The sequence below is a fragment of the Limanda limanda genome, chromosome 21 (genome assembly GCF_963576545.1).
Source record: "Limanda limanda chromosome 21, fLimLim1.1, whole genome shotgun sequence".
In the NCBI taxonomy this organism is placed as follows: domain Eukaryota; kingdom Metazoa; phylum Chordata; class Actinopteri; order Pleuronectiformes; family Pleuronectidae; genus Limanda; species Limanda limanda.
The window spans coordinates 18,088,188-18,106,986 of record NC_083656.1 but is presented as its reverse complement, the minus strand read 5'-3'; the positions used below and the strand labels follow the sequence as shown (position 1 = coordinate 18,106,986).

General features: G+C 45.5%; 1 protein-coding gene across 1 annotated transcript in view; it reads left to right on the top strand.

Annotated features, from left to right (window-relative positions):
* Positions 1-18,799, top strand: part of LOC133027569 (dynein axonemal heavy chain 9-like) — a 98,703-nt gene that overhangs the window by 69,538 nt on the left and 10,366 nt on the right. Inside the window, exons 64-70 of the mRNA XM_061094611.1 lie at positions 9,183-9,347; positions 9,945-10,085; positions 11,080-11,250; positions 11,417-11,539; positions 13,001-13,194; positions 13,898-14,046; positions 15,127-15,254. Of these exons, the coding sequence (XP_060950594.1) occupies positions 9,183-9,347; positions 9,945-10,085; positions 11,080-11,250; positions 11,417-11,539; positions 13,001-13,194; positions 13,898-14,046; positions 15,127-15,254 (1,071 nt within the window). The remainder of the gene's footprint in view (positions 1-9,182; positions 9,348-9,944; positions 10,086-11,079; positions 11,251-11,416; positions 11,540-13,000; positions 13,195-13,897; positions 14,047-15,126; positions 15,255-18,799) is intronic.

Below are 18,799 nucleotides of genomic sequence, written 5' to 3'. Positions count from 1 at the left end.
AACTGGAGAAAACAACACAGGGGTCTTAGAAGGGGGGCGACCACGACGGGGAACCCGGGCCGGTAGCACCTCTTCGCCGGCCAACAGATGAGCTGGCTTAAGTCTGTCTAACGAAACACGCTCCCTGCGCCCGCCCATGTCCACTCTAAACGGGCCGTCATACGGGGGCTGGAGGGGAAACCGGTGAGCATCGTGACGCACGAAAACAAATCGAGCGGTCGCGAGATCCGTTGGCACGAAAGACCGAGGAGAAAAATGATGCACGGGCACCGGTGCACAAGCGGCCTGTGACGCAGGACGCGCAACAGGAACCGGAAAGGGGGCCGAGCTCTGAGGCAGAAACTCCCCTGGGACGCGGAGCGGCTGACCGAGTACCAACTCTGCAGGCGAGGCATCCAGGTCAGCCTTAGGAGCCGAGCGCAACCCGAGCATCACCCACGGCAACCGATCCAACCAGTTTGCATCTGAGAGCGCAGCCCGCAATGACGCCTTAAGCGACCGGTGAAAACGTTCACACAAACCGTTAGCCTGGGGGTGGTAGGCAGTGGTACGGTGAACCTGTGTGCCCAAAGACTTTGCTAGCGCTGACCACAGCTCCGAAATGAACTGCGGGCCTCTGTCAGAGGTGATATCAGACGGTGCACCAAAACGTGAGACCCAAGCTGAAAGAAAAGCGCGTGCCACGTCCGCAGATGTCGTGGAAGACAGAGGAACCGCCTCTGGCCACCTAGTGGTCCGATCTACCATGGTAAGGAGATGTGTAAAACCCTGGGAAGGGGGAAGAGGCCCCACAAGGTCGATATGCACATGATCAAAACGCCTGGCTGGAATCAAAAATGGCTCGAGGGGCGCCCTAGTGTGCTGGTGAACTTTAGCGCGCTGACACGCCACACATGTGGCCGCCCACTCTTTGACCTCTTTGCGAAGGCCAGGCCACACAAACTTCGAAGACACCAACTTCACCGATGCCCGGACACCCGGATGAGAAAGAGAGTGCACCATATCAAAGACCCGACGGCGCCAAGCAACCGGCACCACCTGGCGGGGGCGGCCCGTGGAGACGTCGCAAAGGAGGGCAGGCCCACCATTTTGCACCACTGCCTCCTCCAGCTCCAGACCGGTACTCGCAGCTCTCAGTGCAACGATACCCGGGTCCCCAGGTTGATCGGCAGCCAGTGCGGAAAAATCAACCCCAAGATGCACAGGGCACACCAGCACCCGCGACAGGCAGTCTGAAACCGGGTTCGCTTTACCCGCCGTATGTTGGATGTCCGTTGTGAATTCGGAGATCGCCGCTAGATGGCGCTGCTGGCGAGCAGACCATGGCTCTGTCACCTTCGCCATAGCAAACGTCAATGGTTTGTGGTCAACATAGGCTGTGAAAGGGCGGCCTTCCAGCAGGAAACGGAAATGACGCGTAGCCAGGTACAACGCTAACAGTTCCCGGTCAAACACACTGTATTTTCGCTCACTGTCTCGCAAACCGCGGCTAAAAAATGCAAGGGGCTGCCACGCACCCGCAACACGCTGTTCAACAACTGCACCAACAGCCACATCCGAAGCATCGGTGGTGAGGGCGATGGGCGCCCGAGACGCGGGGTGCGCCAGAAGCGCCGCGTTAGCCAGGGCAGCCTTGGCCCCCTCAAAAGCCTGGATCCTCACAGGGGTCAAGTCAACCTGGTCCTTGGCTTTCTTAAGCTTCAAAGCACCATACAATGGTTGCAGGAGTTGGGCCGCACAAGGCAAGAAACGATTGTAAAAGTTTACCATGCCCAAAAACTCCTGTAGCGACCTGACCGAGACCGGACAGGGAAAATCCGCAACTGCATGCACCTTCGAGGGCAAAGGAACCGCACCCTGCGACGAAATGCGATGGCCCAAAAAGTCTATGACAGACAGCCCAAACTGGCACTTGGCTGTGTTGACAATGAGACCATGCCCATCAAGGCGCTGGAAAACCTGCCTAAGGTGCGACAAATGCTCATCAGCCGACGGGCTGGCCACCAAGATGTCGTCCAAATAGACGAAAACAAACGCGAGGTCACGTAGCACCGAGTCCATCAATCGCTGAAACGTCTGCGCTGCGCCTTTAAGGCCGAACGGCATTCGCAGGAACTCGAAAAGCCCAAACGGTGTAATGACAGCAGTCTTGGGCACATCCTCTGCCCGGACAGGCACCTGATGATAACCTCGCACCAAATCGATTTTAGAAAAAATTGTCATGCCCGCCAGACGAATCGAAAAATCCTGAACATGCGGAATGGGGTAACGGTCATGGGCCGTAATGTTATTTAAACGGCGGAAGTTGCCGCACGGCCGCCAAGAACCGTCCGCCTTGGGCACCATGTGGAGCGGCGAAGCCCACGGGTTGTTGGACCGCCTAACGATCCCCAAACGCTCCATGGTAGCAAACTCCTCCTTCGCGGTGGCTAACTTCACGGTGTCGAGGCGACGGGAACGTGCGAAAACGGGCGTACCCGCAGTGGGAATGAAATGTTCCACGCCGTGTTTAGTAACCGCGGCAGAAAATGCGGGCGTTGTCAGCGAAGGAAATTCCGCCAGTAAGCGCTGGAAGACATCCTTTGACGCAGCGAAATTAGCGTGTGTTAACGGCCCGGGTCCCCCTGACTGACACGGAAAAGACGCAAAAGACACAGCATCAATGAGCCTGCGATTAGCTACATCCACTAATAACCCATTAGTGCACAGAAAATCTGCTCCGATAATAGGAACCGTAATGGAGGCTACAACAAAGTCACACAGAAATTTGCGTCCATTGAAACACACAGTCACAGACTTGGTACCAAACGTCTCTATAGCCGAACCGTTAGCCGCTGTCAGACGCGGACCACTGCCACAGGCCGAGAGGTCCGTAGCTGCAGGAGGGAGAAGGCTCTTCTGCGAGCCGGAGTCCACCAGGAACTGATTACCTGATATGGAGTCATGAACGAACAGCAGCTCCTCTTGATCACCAGCGCCCACGGCTGCTACCGAGCGCCGGCTCTTCCGTTTCCCGGTGCCTCGAACGTGCACGGAGGAACGCAGCGGCGCGCCTTGCTGCCGAAGCGCTGATTGAAGAAACACAGCTGGCCGCGCTGTCAGCGGGTGGAAACTGCAGCCGTCAATGCCGGAACTGGGAGGACTCGACGGCCACACTCTGCACGGAGACGTTCCTCGAAGTCAGCAGGATCCGGTCTGCCTGCTCAGCCAATCCACGGAAGTCGACGGCCGCCAAGCAAGAAGAGTTGGCGAGGGCTGCGCGCACCTGCAGCGGGAGCTGGCGCAGAAAGATGTGCGGGAACAGGAAACCCTCATCCTCGGAGCCCAGCAACGACAGCATCTTGTCCATCAGGTCCACTGCTGAACCATCACCCAAACCGGGAAGCGACAGTAGCTTGTCCGCTCTCTCCGCGGCTGACAAGCTGTAGCGCCGGAGGAGAAGCTGCTTGATGGCGGCGTACTTTCCCCGCAGCGGCGGGGCTCGCAGGAGCTGCATCACGGGCCGGGTGGATTGCTGGTCCAAAGCCGCGACCACCAAAAAATACCTGGAGTCGTCTGCCGTTACTCCTCGCAGATGGAAGAGAGCCTCGACGTGCTGAAACCACGGCGCGGGGTCGTTCTGCCAAAACTCCGGCAGTTTAACGTGCCCCGCGGAGCTGGTCGATCGCGGAAGCTGCGGCGCCATGAGTGCACGCCACAATATTTCCATTTCAAATGTGCTTTTGACTTACCTTACCCTAACCCTGCTATGTGCTCCACTATGGTCAGTAGCTTTTAGATCCACTAGATCGGGGTGGGCAAACTTTCCTACTCGCGGGCCACAATTCGTTCGAAAATTTGACAGAGGGGCCGGGCCAGGAACAGACAGATGGAGTGATTTTGTGAACTAATATAAATGACATGGAAAAATCATTACATGAAAGGATTTGGCCTTTACCAAGTAGCAAAGCACTTATTTGCAAGGCCATTTAACAAAAACCCGCCGTCAGAGAAAGGCTTGCTAGCCTTTGCTATTTCGAATGCCCCCAAAAAAACATGCCTTGGTAGATTACTTTGTCTGTGAAAAAAAATGTTGCTGAGTCTGTTAATTAGTCGCCAACCTCTGAGCTGCAGCCACCCGTTCTTGCGTTGACTGCTTGCTAGCGTAGTTAGCATTCTTCGTAGCAAAGTGACGGCTGATGTTGTACTCAATGAAAACTGCGACAGTTTCTCTGCATATCAGGCATACAGCCTTCGATTGGACATCAGTGAAAAAGTATTTTGTTGTCGACTCCGTGTTAAACACTCGGCACTCATTGTCCACTTTTCGTTTCCTTGATCCTCTCATTTTACAGAAGGGCTCACAGGGCAAAGGGAAAAAGTGAAGGGAGATCATGTGCCCTTTCGAGCCCTATACACCACACTCCCGGGCAAATTTAATTTAGCTGACGCTTTTATCCAAAGCGACAATAAGTGCATTCAACCCTGAGGGTTCAAACAACAAGAATCAAGAAATTACGATTTCTTCAAAAATAAAGCAAAACTACAAAGTTCTATAAGTACGTGCCATTTAAGTGCTACTAAATTGTTAGTTTAAAAAAAAAAAAAAAATTAATTTAATTTTTTTTTTTTTTTTTAGTTATTTGGACAAGTTCGGCGGGCCGGACTTAAAAGCCCAACGGGCCTTATACGGCCCATGGGCCGTACTTTGCCCATGTCTGCACTAGATCTTAGGCAAGCGGGTTTATCGTAGCTCTGTTGCTGAAAACATCTTCACGCTGAGACTGAACTGGAGGTTGAGACTAAACCCAGACAGTAAAGTTGGGGACTATAAAACCAAAGCAATGAGCTGAAAGACAGTAAAACGCCTCAGACGGCTAAAGGGATCTGCAGCGTTTGGTTGTTCTTTATGGGTTTGTCCTTTCAGGTGATTTCACCTTACACAGACACTTAATGCATTCTGTAAATACAGTTTAGTGCTCCATTGCTTTACAGCACAGAGAGTTGTGCAGACCCCCTCTCCATGAACAGAAGTAGAGCTTGCACAGACAATGGCAAATATTAGAGCACATAAAGAAATAGCTTTGTTGTGAGGTTGTTTCGTATGGATTCTTATGAGAAACTCACTTACTTACTGAGAACGTTGCTGCTTTTAAACTAGGGATAAACATTCATTTTTCTTTTTAGACCGATATCAACACTTGTTAACTGATTAACCATTAACATAGAAATTTAAATGTTATTAAATGGACGCTAAGTTACTGAATTTTTAACAAGGGGTTAATTTTTACATGTATCGTGTTAACATGTCACTCACACACACACACACACACACACATGCAAGCTGATCTTGACACATGCATCTGTCAAGATCAGCAAAAATGCAGTGCTCTATTGGTCCATCAAAATATCCATAGTTCCATGTGTTTAGGAGCAGGCATGCACCTGCTCCGATGAGAATGAGAGTAACCTCCATGTCCACGTTCAATGCAATCAACCCTCATTAGACAGCTTTTCTACTGTTCACTCAGAAATAGCAACATGTCCTCATGATATGGGGACAGTCTGGTCTGTTAACTGTGAGATCTCCAGTAGAGAAAGCCAGCTCAGATGCTACAGATATCTACCGATCGGTCAAAATTGTTAGTGTCGGTTAATGGTTCACCTTTTAATACTGAGCATCTCTATTTTAAACCAAAGCTACAGGCTTTCACCTTTACCATTAAATGAGTTGGTAATTCTGCAGAAGTACTGACGTTTTAAATGCTTGACATAATGTTTGAAAGTGGTAATCTGTATGTATCTTCCTGTTTTTATCATCAGCCATGATGTCTCTTTCTTTTTCTGTTATGAGAAACACATTAGATTTCATGCAACAGCCTTAAATAGAAAAATAAAATGCTCTAATAACCTGGTTCAGTTTCCAGCATCTGAGATTGTTTGATAATAGACAGTATCAAAGAAGAAAGTATTTATATCTGAATGTCATGGCTTGTAGCATCCATGAAGAATCACCCATTCAGACAATAACCATTAATCCTAAATAAGAAATCGAATTAACGTTGAAGCACTAACAATTTAACACTGTGTCACAGTCACCCTGGGTACTGTTCCTGTGACACTCACACATTTATCATCAAGCTCCAGGAATTGTGTAATTGTGTCTTGATAGTATCCTCAAGGGAGTTTCATCAGTTTTGTATCACTCTGGCAGAGTCATTTATGTTCACACATCCACCTCTTCAAAATCAAAGCAGAGGCGGGTACGAGACGCTCTAAGATTTTTTCCCTTTTTTAATTTGTGTTTTTTTGCGTGGATCCTTGACCCTTGCCTGTGAGGAGGAGGAAGCTGTTTTTCCACTCTTTGATCAGTGTCGTTGTCTCCAGCAGAAGCTAAAAACTGTCATTGCTGGTCAGAGTTAATGGCTATAGCTCGGTACACTGTGTACAGTACATCAGATTCCTGAGGGCTGTGCGACCAACTTCCAAGAAGTAACGAGCAGCAGATAGTTACGATTTCCACAGCACGGTCCACGGTGTGAATGTAAATGTTGGTAATTAAGCAAAGCTCCAGCGCCTAATGATGCCTCCCGCTCGTCTCTATCGACAATCTGCTCTTTTCATGTCAGATGTTTGAAACGGATTGGCCAATGGCGCTACTGTACCACAGCAATTAGACAGCACTTTGACACACTTCCACTGTTTCCTAAATGGGTGTCTTGTTAGTCGAGGGCAGAGGAGAATCAGAAAACCCTCTTCGTTCTCGTCTGGCTGACGGCGTTGTCTTTAGGAGATCAGAGCGGAAGATAATATGGGAACTCTGTTAATGGGTCAGGAAGATTTACTCTAACACAGTGCTATTTGCATTTTGATAGCTTTCTGGAGGGCGCCCTTGTTTGCGTTGGGGCCTCTGCAGGCGACGCTTCATTCAGACCTGTAGTCTTCAATCCACAAATCAGCATATTTAATAAACAGAGAGAGGGGGAGAAAAAAAACACACCGAAACGCTGGAGTTATTTTAAGTCTAATGTCCCCTCAGCAAGTGAAATGTGATTTAATGAAGCTTGTTTAGTTAGCATTTCACTGAGATTGGAAGGTGAGGGAAAAAAACAAGATCTGGATACTCACTTATCATTTTAATTAACAGTGAAAGTTCAAGGTGGGTGGTGGATGTGGCGGGGGGTGCTGAGCACACTCTCAAAACACAGCCAGCAGAATGAAGCGCTGAATGGCTCTTTGTTGTCAGTAAACAACCCGGACTGATAACTATCGCCAGACTGATAGTGGAGAGCAAATTGTCTGTACCTGTTTAATCTTTGAATGACTCTGTGTCTTATGCTCTTAATGAGGTTAGTGTTGTTCCTGAGCCGTAAGATGACTACTGGGTGAAAGAGCTCTCATTTAACGGAGCAAAGACGGGCTAAGGAGCTTAAAATGTCAAGTTGCCTTTTTGGAGAGTGCACAGGGGGAATCAGTCCACAACCTTTTATCACAATAACTAACTCGTCTGGTGTCTTGTCCTCCCTCTCCTCATATGAGTGTGCATGTGTACATCCTTCTGCTTGTTTGTTCCGGCACCATTCTTGCGTGGGCATTGGGCGTTAATGAGAGCTAAAAGGCTGCACTTCCCAAAGTACCTAAAGTGGCACTCAGTAATCATTTGCCTAAAAAAGAATGTAATATCTAATTTGTATTCCAATTGGGGCATTCTGCTGACTAGTTAATTGTTTGTTTTTTCCCAAGCAAGAGTAATTGCGAGTACAATGTGTCTGGCGGAGAGCCAATCTTTAAAAACGGACTCATTACTGCATCCAGTTGGGAATGTTTGAGCGTGGATGGCGTTTCCCCTCAGGAGTTCCGAGTCTGGGCAAGCAGAAGGTCACAGCTGAGTCACACAGGCAAATGTTCTCAGTTAAATGTCCACCACTCAAAACAATTTTGTGCTTTTTGTCGGTCCTCTGAGCGCAGGCATGTCAGGTCCTTGCCTTAAAAATATCACAAATCACACCAGTTCTGTTTTCCTTGTTCACTTTTGGCAGAGAAGTTTTAAAGTATGGAGAAAGTAACAATGCAAATACAGAGCATGAAATATTTAACAAAGTTTAGGCTCAATTAGTTTTAACAATGGTGTAAAATATCTCTTGTCAACGCAAAAGGAAATACTGTCATAAAAAGGCCAATTAAGCAGTGTGATCTCCTAAACCATTTGCTCCCCCGGCGTGATTTAAACTATCTATGCCTTTTGTCATGTGAACATTATGACACAAGGACCAGGAACAGCCATCCCGGTGATTACACAGGGGCAGGAACGTCTACAGCCAGAACGTTATTACCACCACCCGTTTGGGATCACGCCACTCAAAAAACCGTCAACTATTATCAGTCACCAAAAAAGTCCTGGAGTTGGCAAATCTCCCAACAGCCCAGCCTCCCATAATTATAACAATTCAAAGGTCGCAGAGGCTTCATCAAAGGAAACTTCAATAAAAGCAAAGTCATATCGGGCAGAAACAAAAAGCTGCAACTTAATGAAGGACAAAGCGGGATGAAGCAATAAAGTGAAGCAACCATGCCCTGTCGACTTTGTTCTCCAAACGCCTCTCAAACAGCGCTCTTTGAAAAATTGAAAGTTTCTCTCAGTGAGAACAAAGACAGAAAAAAAAGAATGGTTTGAGTTAAGCTTTATTAGACGACGGGGTGCGCTAATCCATATGGTGAGGTGTGAGCAAAATCCTGGGACTGAGCTGCGTGTGTATGCGTGCTTATTCTGTCTGATGCCTGTAAAGGTTCATAATTAAACCCATAATGCCATGTATTGAATGATTCACAATGTGTGTGTGTGTAGTGTTCCCATCAAAGCTCCTTCTCCTTTCACTCGAATCGACGGTGTCATCACGCCGAGGGTTGGGTCGCTCGGCAAGTTTGATGTTGTCAACCAGACGGCAGCTGGCTAATCCAGCCCAGAGCGCTTCCTTTATGGGTCCAGAAAGCCGATGCAAAGCATATTGATTAGTTCTGCCTTTGAGGTGCCCTTCAGTATTCACGTCCTCATATTGACCCACACCTTGAACATCCCCCTCCGCCTCAGATTATGATGATAAGGGCAGAAAATAATCTGACAGCAAGCATGATGTATGTGAGAAATCCTATGACATGCAGAATCTGTCAAACAGAAAGTTTTTGTGTGTTTCTGTGTTTCTTAGTCTGAACTGACGAAGCAGCAGAACAGCTTCAAGATCACCCTGAAGACGCTAGAGGACAACCTGCTGTCACGTTTGTCCTCCGCTTCAGGAGATTTCCTGGGCGACACAGAACTGGTGGAAAACCTTGAGATAACGAAACGCACCGCCGCCGAGATCGAAGAAAAGGTACTCTTCTTTTTTTATTGTTACCACACCTTGTCGTGTGATCGGAACTTCTGCCGTCAACGCTTCAGATTACAGATCACAAGTTTCAGTGCGAGTATTTAGTGGATATTAGGAATCAATAAAATAGTTAGGAGATAGCTTTGTGTTTAAGAGAAACTTAAAAACTCAAATACACATTGATTGTTACTGTAGATAGAACGACACGATAGGACAAATTGGGAAAATAAAGTTTTAGTCACTTATTCACCTGTTTTTAACTATATATATATATAAATATATATATTATAATAGATACAGTTCTTATCCTCTTGAGGGTTGCAGGGGGAGCTGCAGATGTTCGTTCTGAAGCATAATTGTGCATTTGCTGGCAAAAACAGAAAAGTCTAATAATTATCATGCTCCATGCAGTGTGGGAACATATTCTCAGGAACCATGAAATTGAAATGGCTCAGCTCTTTACTGGAGGGTGTTTTATTGGATAGTGCACAATTTCACCATTAGCTGACTGATGAACCTTTCGTGTATGAATATGTGTACAGATGTGCGCTTGTGTCTGCGAGTGTGACTCCCTCTGTGTTTGCACTAACTTTACTCTAGGTGAAAGAAGCCAAGGTGACAGAGGCCAAAATCAATGAGGCTCGGGAGCACTACCGACCAGCAGCGGCACGGGCTTCCTTATTGTACTTCATAATGAACGACCTCAATAAAATCCACCCCATGTACCAGTTCTCTCTCAAGGTATACTGACTATTGACCTGCCATGTTTCCTCCCCGCCTCACCGGCCCCCTGTGAGACCTCTCTTTACACTCACCCCTCTGTTTCTCCCCTCCCTTCTCCATTTGCTCACCATGTTTTATGCTCTTTGTCCTGCTTGTATTGTGTTTGTGGCTCCCTAATGTGGTTATGTAGAGGATAATGTCTTTCATATTGTCAGCCAGCAAGTGCTGAGAGGAGGCAGCCTGAGATATGGTTTGCAATCACTCCAGACTCTGCAGGTAGCTGCCCAGGGACAAGTTATTTCCCAACGTAATCAAATGAAAACACATTCAGTGTTGATATACCTTTGACCTTCTGAATGAAATAAAATGCATTAGAGGATGTGTTCTTCACACCAGGTGAGAGCAAAGTGTGACAGCTAAATTGGCAAAAATGACACCGTGGTGCTCAGAGTAGAAGATAGAGACAATTATTCTATTACCTTAGTGACATTGGTATTGACAGTCTTTCTAAATAAATTTCAAGAATTCAGTTAGATTACAACTTTGATTAGTGCTTTTGTTCAGTTGTGTTTGTCGCCCTCATACCTGCATGTGTTGAAGAAATTGGACCACAGTAATCGCCAGCTGAGCCTGGTACCAAGTCGAACCATATAAAATGATTTTCTCCTAACAGCCCAAACTTTCTCTGTTAACACCTGATACACGTCAGGAGCTCACAGTTTACATTAGACAGAGCCACGGCTTCAAAGACAAATCCCATGAAAAGACAAAAACCAACAGTTTGTTTATCCTTCTCTCAAACTCTGACTTCCTTCTGCTGGATCAGGCCTAACTACATCATATCTATCATGTCAAATGACACTCACTAGACAATGTCCAACTTATAACTGAGCAACATTCAACACAACAGCTAGTTATTGATTCGTGTCATTTGATTTATTCATCCATGTCTTTTAGAAAGGGACTCTCTTGTTGACAAAGCTATTAATTGATGTTGTGTGTCAATCCCCAGGCGTTCAGCGTGGTCTTCGAGAAAGCGGTTCTGAAGGCCGAGCAGGACGAAGTTCTGACCAAGCGGGTGTCCAACCTAATTGACAGCATCACCTCCTCAGTCTTCCAGTACACCACCAGGGGCCTGTTTGAATGTGACAAGCTCACGTACATAGCTCAGCTCGCTTTCCAGGTAGGAAGGGAGGCCGCTTTCATATTCCGCATGGTTTGTTTTTGAGAACAAGCTGGCCATTGAATCAGACCAGAGGACCTGTCTGGATTTAATCAAGTGGAAAGGAAGTGCGGTGTGTGCTTGAAATACAGCATCTCCAAGTCATCTATGTTTGTTGTGTCCCCAGATCCTTCTGATGGATAAGGAAATAAACCCTGTAGAGCTGGATTTCCTTCTGAGATACCCCGTCCAACCAGGTGTAATATCACCGGTGGATTTCTTTTCCAACCACTCCTGGGGAGGGGTAAAGGTACTGTGTTGCTGTGTTGTTGCCGCTGCTAAAATGTAATGACTGTGGAGAGGAGCTTAGTTCTTGTTGTGACTCGCAGAGGTGGATCAATTAAAATGTCGTATAAGTGAGTGGTCAAACGAGAATAAGGCGATGCTGGATCCTCGGTGACGATGTGACAACTCACAACTGTAGGGCAGAAGACAGTTAATTGGTTGGACAAATGACAGAACATTTTGATTTTATGATTTTATATTTTGTCCAAATAATTTGATTGGCTGTCATACCCGGCCTGCCTGCGTGCACCCTGCCCATGTTTACATTGCACATGACCGGAGTCTTCAGCCGTTTGGCGGTTTGTGAGCCAGGCACGGAAAAGTCGTCTCCTTGTCGTTGTCAAGCTTTCATGTATTCTGGGGGTTGAAGCTGTTAATTTAACCAAATCAAGCTGCTTTAACATCTCAAAATCCCCCTTTGATCAAGAGAGCAAGCTCTCCTCCTGACATTCATCAAAATGTATTAGAAAGGTAAATGCACACCGTGTTAAATTGTAGATCAGCTCCATTTTAGGAATCCCATGTAGCCCCTCAATGTTGTCAGAAATATGGTCCGTTGGTAAAAAATGTAATCGAATCATAAGCCTCTTCGTCCATCCTATCATGTTCGAGAGGATGACTGAAATCCACAATTTCCCTCAAGTTATTTTAGCACTCGGTTGCTCAACCCTGTCTCTGGAGTTGCCTCTTATGATGCAATTTGTGCAGCCCAGTCTCCCAGCAACAACTCTGCCTTAACTTGAAAACACACTTAAGGATTAATTGAAGTCTATTTTCTCCGTTTCACCCAAATCTGCTGTCTGACGGCACGTGATTCTCTGGGGCCCAGCTTTGCTCCACGACCCTGGTTCATTTTTAAAGCAGCAGAGCTCTGCGTACCCATAATTCCTCTTCAAGGACAGACGTCTGGCAACGCAAAGCTGTGAACGTCAGGCAGCAGAGGTTCCCTTACTTGTCACATCAGTTTAGCAGCAAACGAAACCGAAGCAATAGCGTGGTTTTTCCCCCACTCATGCTCATTTGTATACCTGTCAGAGACCTGCTGGAGGACACTGCTGTTCTCCACAGCTGAGATAAGGTGTCTGTCAGCTGGGGCATCACAATACCCCCCACTGGTTCTGCAATGGATGCACATTCAGTCATCTCCACCCCCCACAACGTTCTGAAAGGGATTGTGGTTACTCAGCATTTCCTTTTCAGAATAAATATTATTTATATAGGCATGATCAAAGATAAGCACTGCTGTCTAACTTTTGTTGGTCTCTTTTTCCCTCCAACTTCTGCAAACGAAGTTTGTGCTTTTTTGCTGTTTATCACGAAATGGCTCTGAAGTGGTCAAAAACTGGATCACACTGAAGCAGCACTTTAAAAAAAGATGGTAGTTGTTTTTCCTGTATGAATCATTTTTATTTTCCTTTCCCACCAGGCCCTGTGTCTCTTGGAAGAGTTCAGAAACCTGGATCGAGACATCGAAGGTTCGGCCAAACGCTGGAAGAAGTTTGTGGAGGGCGAGTGTCCTGAAAAAGAGAAATTCCCCCAGGAGTGGAAGAACAAAAACTCGCTTCAGAGGCTATGCATGATGAGGGCTCTGAGGCCTGACCGCATGACCTACGCCGTCAGGTGAGAGGTGGAATCTTAGCTTGACGTTTGCTCTGTGATCAGTGAAGGATTTTTACAGAAATCTGGGGTGGCGCAGCAGATAGAGGCAGAACATGACGTATGCATTTTGTTCGTAGCACATCAACACCAGCATCAGCCCTAATCACCAAAAGCTCCCCTGACATCTTTGTTAGTTTCTTCTACGTATATGAAGCCAATCCGGCTGAGGATTTCCTATTGTGTTATTTCAGACATTATCTAGGGTTTTTACTTGGGGGCTGCCTGGAGAAACTCCGGAGAACGTCCAGAGCCCCTCACTCGTTCAATTGCGTTCTCACATACAGCCTCAAATGGCAGGCAGTGCGCTGTATGTCTAAAAGCAGCTAAAAACAACACAATTATCATGTGTTGACCAGCCACTACAGTGTGGTTTATGTTGTTTTCACTTTGTAATTGTGTGTATATGTATGACTTATGAGTACATCAATATGAAAACATGTTGACAGGCATCACAGGGGTGTGATCCCCTAATAGCATAATCTCTAAGGAAGATTTTTATGTTAACACATGATAATGTGTATACATGTGTAATAGTTCCTCTAAGCTGCTAAAGGAAGCATTAAACTACATTTATGTTTGCTTTGCATCGTCAAAAAAAAAACTGCCAGCTAAGTTTGAAATGTGTAAAAAAGTGTTGCAAAGTGAGTTGTCTTCCCCCCCACAGAGATTTTGTCGAGGAGAAACTGGGAAACAAGTACGTGATTGGCAGAGCCCTGGACTTCGCCGTCTCCTTTGAAGAGTCTAGTCCAGCTACGCCCATGTTCTTCATCCTCTCTCCTGGAGTTGACCCTTTGAAGGATGTGGAGAAACATGGTAATGGTAATATTCTCGCTTGTTTTGTCTTTAATAAGCTGTAAAATTCAGCCCCAGAGTGTGTTCTGGACTTTTATCAGAGCCGACATATAGCCGGTTTAGCTGTCGTTTCTTTATGTGGTGGGAACAGGCAGGATTTACGTTGAAAAGCCTGTTGAAGTTAAGTGCACGCTTACCTGCCTTCATGACTTCCACTGTGATTCTTGCTGCACAGGGAAGAATGAATGAAAGTCTCTCTTAAACTAATGGATCCATACTAGAGAGTCGTTTCAACAAATACAGCTGTTGCACAGTTGTTTTTGAATATCTTAGAGGCCTCATCTTGACAGAGACAGGCAGCAGCAGGTGGTGAAATCAAACGTACACCTGCTGTAGACAGGCCTTAAACCCAAACTGAAATTTACCATCCTCCTCCAATTTGATAAGAGGACACACTTCTTATGGAGCTGCCTGTAAGCTGTGTGATCATTGATTATCTGCACTGTAGTCAGTCTCTTTAAGTAGAAAGGTTCAAGTAGTCAATTGCTGCAGATGTGGACAGAGCATGTTGATGGGGAGTAGCAGCACCCTGAACCAGGGAAAGGGGCTTTGCCATTATAGCTGTGACTATTGGGTTTCTCATTGGTATTAGGCTTCAATTAGATTTTCATTAGATAGATGGTGTGATTCTGTTTGCTCTGCAGGGGACTAATATCCCCGAGACAGACCTCCGCTATCTGCCTGCTCTCAGGTTGGAGTTTTGATGAAACAGACAAGTAATTGTACCGTTTGAATGAAATCTCAAGGTTGACAAGGCTGAGTCACTGACCCTCTGCTGGCTGGGAAGTTAAACACATACTGTTTCATTTGAAGAAATTTGCTTCATTTAATTTCTTTCTGAGAATTAGATGAAAAGATCAATATCACTGTTTTCTCAATGCAACTGGAGTTTGAAGCTTGTTAACTTTATTTAAACCTATGTGATGAATGTCCAAATGCATATCGGCCCTCATTCATGTAAGCGATGTACGATATTCTATAGTTATCCAGCATGTCAGGAGGATATTCTGCTTGAAATGACACTTGTCTGTTTTGTTTCAGGAAAGACACTGGGCTTCACCTTTGACAACAAGAACTTCCATAATGTTTCTCTGGGTCAAGGCCAGGAGGTCGTTGCTGAACAAGCCCTCAACTTGGCAGCTGAGCATGGCCATTGGGTCATATTACAGGTACAGTAATCCCACACTCATGCTCTACACACTATACACAACGAAGTAACTCTTTTACTGTGGTATTTGATCAAAAGCACAAAAAAATACATCTTACAGTCACAACATAAATTCACAATGGACAGAGAACCCCCACAACCTTATTTTGTTTTCACAGAATGTAGAGAAGATGCAATTATAGTTCGTAATATTTGAACAAAATACATAATTTTATACTGAAATATGATTCTCTGAACATTGTCTGAGAATGTCCTTTGTAATAAACTCAATTTATCTCACACAAAAGGTGCCAAATCATAAAAATGCAATGAAAAGTGACATGTTTTATTCACAAAAAACCACTTGCATCCATAACACGGTTAGGGAAATGAATGCAGGGTTCATTTATGTCAAGGATTATCTCTTCAGGACTGGTTTCAGGTGGCATTTCCTTTATCTGTGTGTGTTGTGAATGAGTCTGGTTGTATTATCACATTGTTCTTCATTGCATACTCAATGGGATGTTTGCTTTCTACCCAGGTTTGTCTGCATTAAAAAGTGAATTTTTTTCTGCAGAAATGTCCTTACTGAAAGGGGCTGCACCATTATACAGTACGATATCTACAGCCACGGTGTCTGTTCTTCTCATATCTGGAGGGCAAGCCTGGCGTTTGCATTTTAAGTGGAAACCTCGGTGGAATTTCAATAGGAAGTATTGACAGATATGAACAGCAGACTGGGCCCTGCAGGACACCCTTTTCTTTGAATTTACACAGCTAGTAGAAATTAAAAAAAAAGAAGAAGATTGGGATGCCATCACTCTTTGCTTAAGACCCAGGATAGTACCGACAACCAGATGTTTAATTACCTTTGCATAGGAAGGCTCCGTCTTGTCTCCTCTGTTCCTCTTTCCAACCTTTCATTCCACCTCATGCAGCAACGTTCACACTGTAGCCATATCATTTTCTGCACTGCATCTACCCTTTTTATCAATCCTCACGCCCTCCCATGCCCCTCGCTCACTCCTACCTATCAACCCCCTCCCTATTGTCCCACAGTCCACCTTTACTGTCCTGCTACGGGCCCGGCTCCATCAGTGGAGGGCCAGGTCAATGGCAGGTTCCCATTCGTCGATGGGTAAATATGCTGCAGAACAGCCACTCAGGCTCAGATGGGCCTGTGAGACAGAGATGCAGAAACTTTGAAAGCAGCCCATTGGGATGGAGGGGGGGGGGGGGGGGGTAGAGAGGCAATCAATAGGACAGATTGGAGTTGAATATCTCACATTGGCCAGGCAGTAGGAATCAAGTGGCCTAAGCTCACCAGCTTCCTCTAAGGTTTTCTGCCAATGCCACCCCATTTGCAGCCAGTGGCAGCAAAGAATGTGAATAGAACAGAAAGCAGCAGAGACAGTTTGAGGGAAATGCTTTCTCTTCACTTTACTTTGTAAGAAAGAGCCAGCTAGCAGTGGTCGGCTTTTGAAACTGAAATGATTCATTAATTTCTCTCTAAGATTCACTTTAAGTGTTGATGTAGAGAGGACCCTTTTAATTATGGATGAAAAGGATCAAAAGGATGTTTTAAATCATTTTAATCTTAAGCATCCTCGATTATTTACTGTGTATGTAACATTTAATAGATGCTTATTGCACATCCCTCATCAAAATGCACATTGAGAGGTGTATTTTACTTCTCTATTTATGTTTCCATGTACTCAGCAGAAATTCAAATGTTTTCTACCATAGTTGTGCATCTTTTGTGATGATTGTTACATTTGATGTCATTTGTCGCCTTTTAGTCAATGGATTGTATACCTGAGACTGTTTCAGAGATTACTGCTATAGAGGATTGCAATCTGGTCTACACATGAACTATTTTTTTCAGAAAGCGTGCTGGATGGTCTATTAGCTGTGGTTTAATGGCTTTTTAAAATTTCTAGAGTGTGGAACCCTCCTCTACCAGGGTTGGAGTCTGTCATTCAGTTGTCTGTGTGTCCGCAGCAAGTAAAGATTTTGTTTTGTACAGGGAGCGGTTTCCTGACCCTACACTCAACCCTCTTTCTTCTCACCAGGGCTTGAGAACAAGCATTGCCCCAAAATCTAAGTGTTTCTTTGTATCCAGCATATTTATCCTGACCAGTTTTAGATTTAGACTCAGCAGTCTATTATGCTCTCGGCACTTCAGCCCCATTCAACATATTTCGGCGTCAGTCTGGAGTCTGAGGGCTTTTCCACTGCACGGCTGCCTCCTCGGTGCTGGGGCCCAGCTGTGCAGCTGTCCTCAGCGCTGCTCCTTGACAAATGTGCTTTCACCTTCGAGAAAGAGAAATGTTTTGTGTGTGTATGTGCTTGCGCACCTGAATGTTTTTATATATTTGCTATTGTACAAGCCATGTGTGTGACAGGCAGTTGAATGTACCATTGTATATTCCCTCAGGTTGTGTTTGATAGCAATGCATCAAAGACCGTGCCACTGATGGCTTCTAATGGGTTTGAGATTCAACTTTTATATTATTATGTAAATAGGTGACTCTTTGATGTAGTATCAGCGCCTTCATCACAGGGGCTGGAAGGCTCTTATCAAGAAGACGTTGAGGGAACAAAAAAACGTTTCACCTGAAAGTTAATTAAAAAGCCATAAAGTAGTGGCTGCTCCTCTGTCTTGTTTGTTTGTCTGTCAGTCTGTTGGTCTGTCTCTCTCACTCTGTTTGTTCTTCTCCCTTTTCTCCCCCTGCAGCCAGAGGATGAATGGTTTCATTACAGTGACAAGTTCTGAGGCAGTCTCTCACTTCTTCTGTTGGCTCCCTTTATTGCCAAAGTATTTACATGCCAAGAGGAAGGGCTCTACTGTGGCTTGATGAAAAAGCACTTGAATTTAGACTTTTAATTTGTAAACCATTCATTATTCTCTTAGGCATCAGGGGGGAAACTTAACTTATCCCCTTCTCAGCTTCCAGCTCATCCTGGACCTCTCTCTCACAGAATGTTAAACTTCTCTCCTCTATTTTATTCAATGACTCTCCCAAAAATGCGACGTTCCTCTCCATCATAAAGTAGATTAAATATGGAGAGCCAAGGGAAATGAGAACGCAAAGTGGCTTATGAATTAATGATAATGTAGTTGTTAGTGATGTAATTAGATTTAGGGAATGGGCAGCGCTGCATGGTGAGACGTGGGGGGGCATGGCTCCTTATCATTCACAGGATATCCTGTAAGTGTAAGGACAGTTGAGTTGGAAAATTGAGCTCATCCATGCTTGTGTAATAGTACAAGTCAGGTCCGCTGTCCTCGCTGCACTGAGAGATGAATATGCAGAAAGTCAGCTGAAGATACGCTGGAGAATGGTCACTTAATGTCAGCAACCTAGAAATGGGTTTTTCAAGTGCTATGTACCATTTAATTTGGTGCCACATTAAAGTCACAGTGGAGACAGGATAATATGCAACATTTTAATTGCTCCTTTTTGCTAGTTGTCATTACAAAAATAAATTATACAGGCGATTCCATCATCAAGCATCTAATTAAGCTATTATGGTTTATCCATTAAAGCCCAGAATTTTCACAGA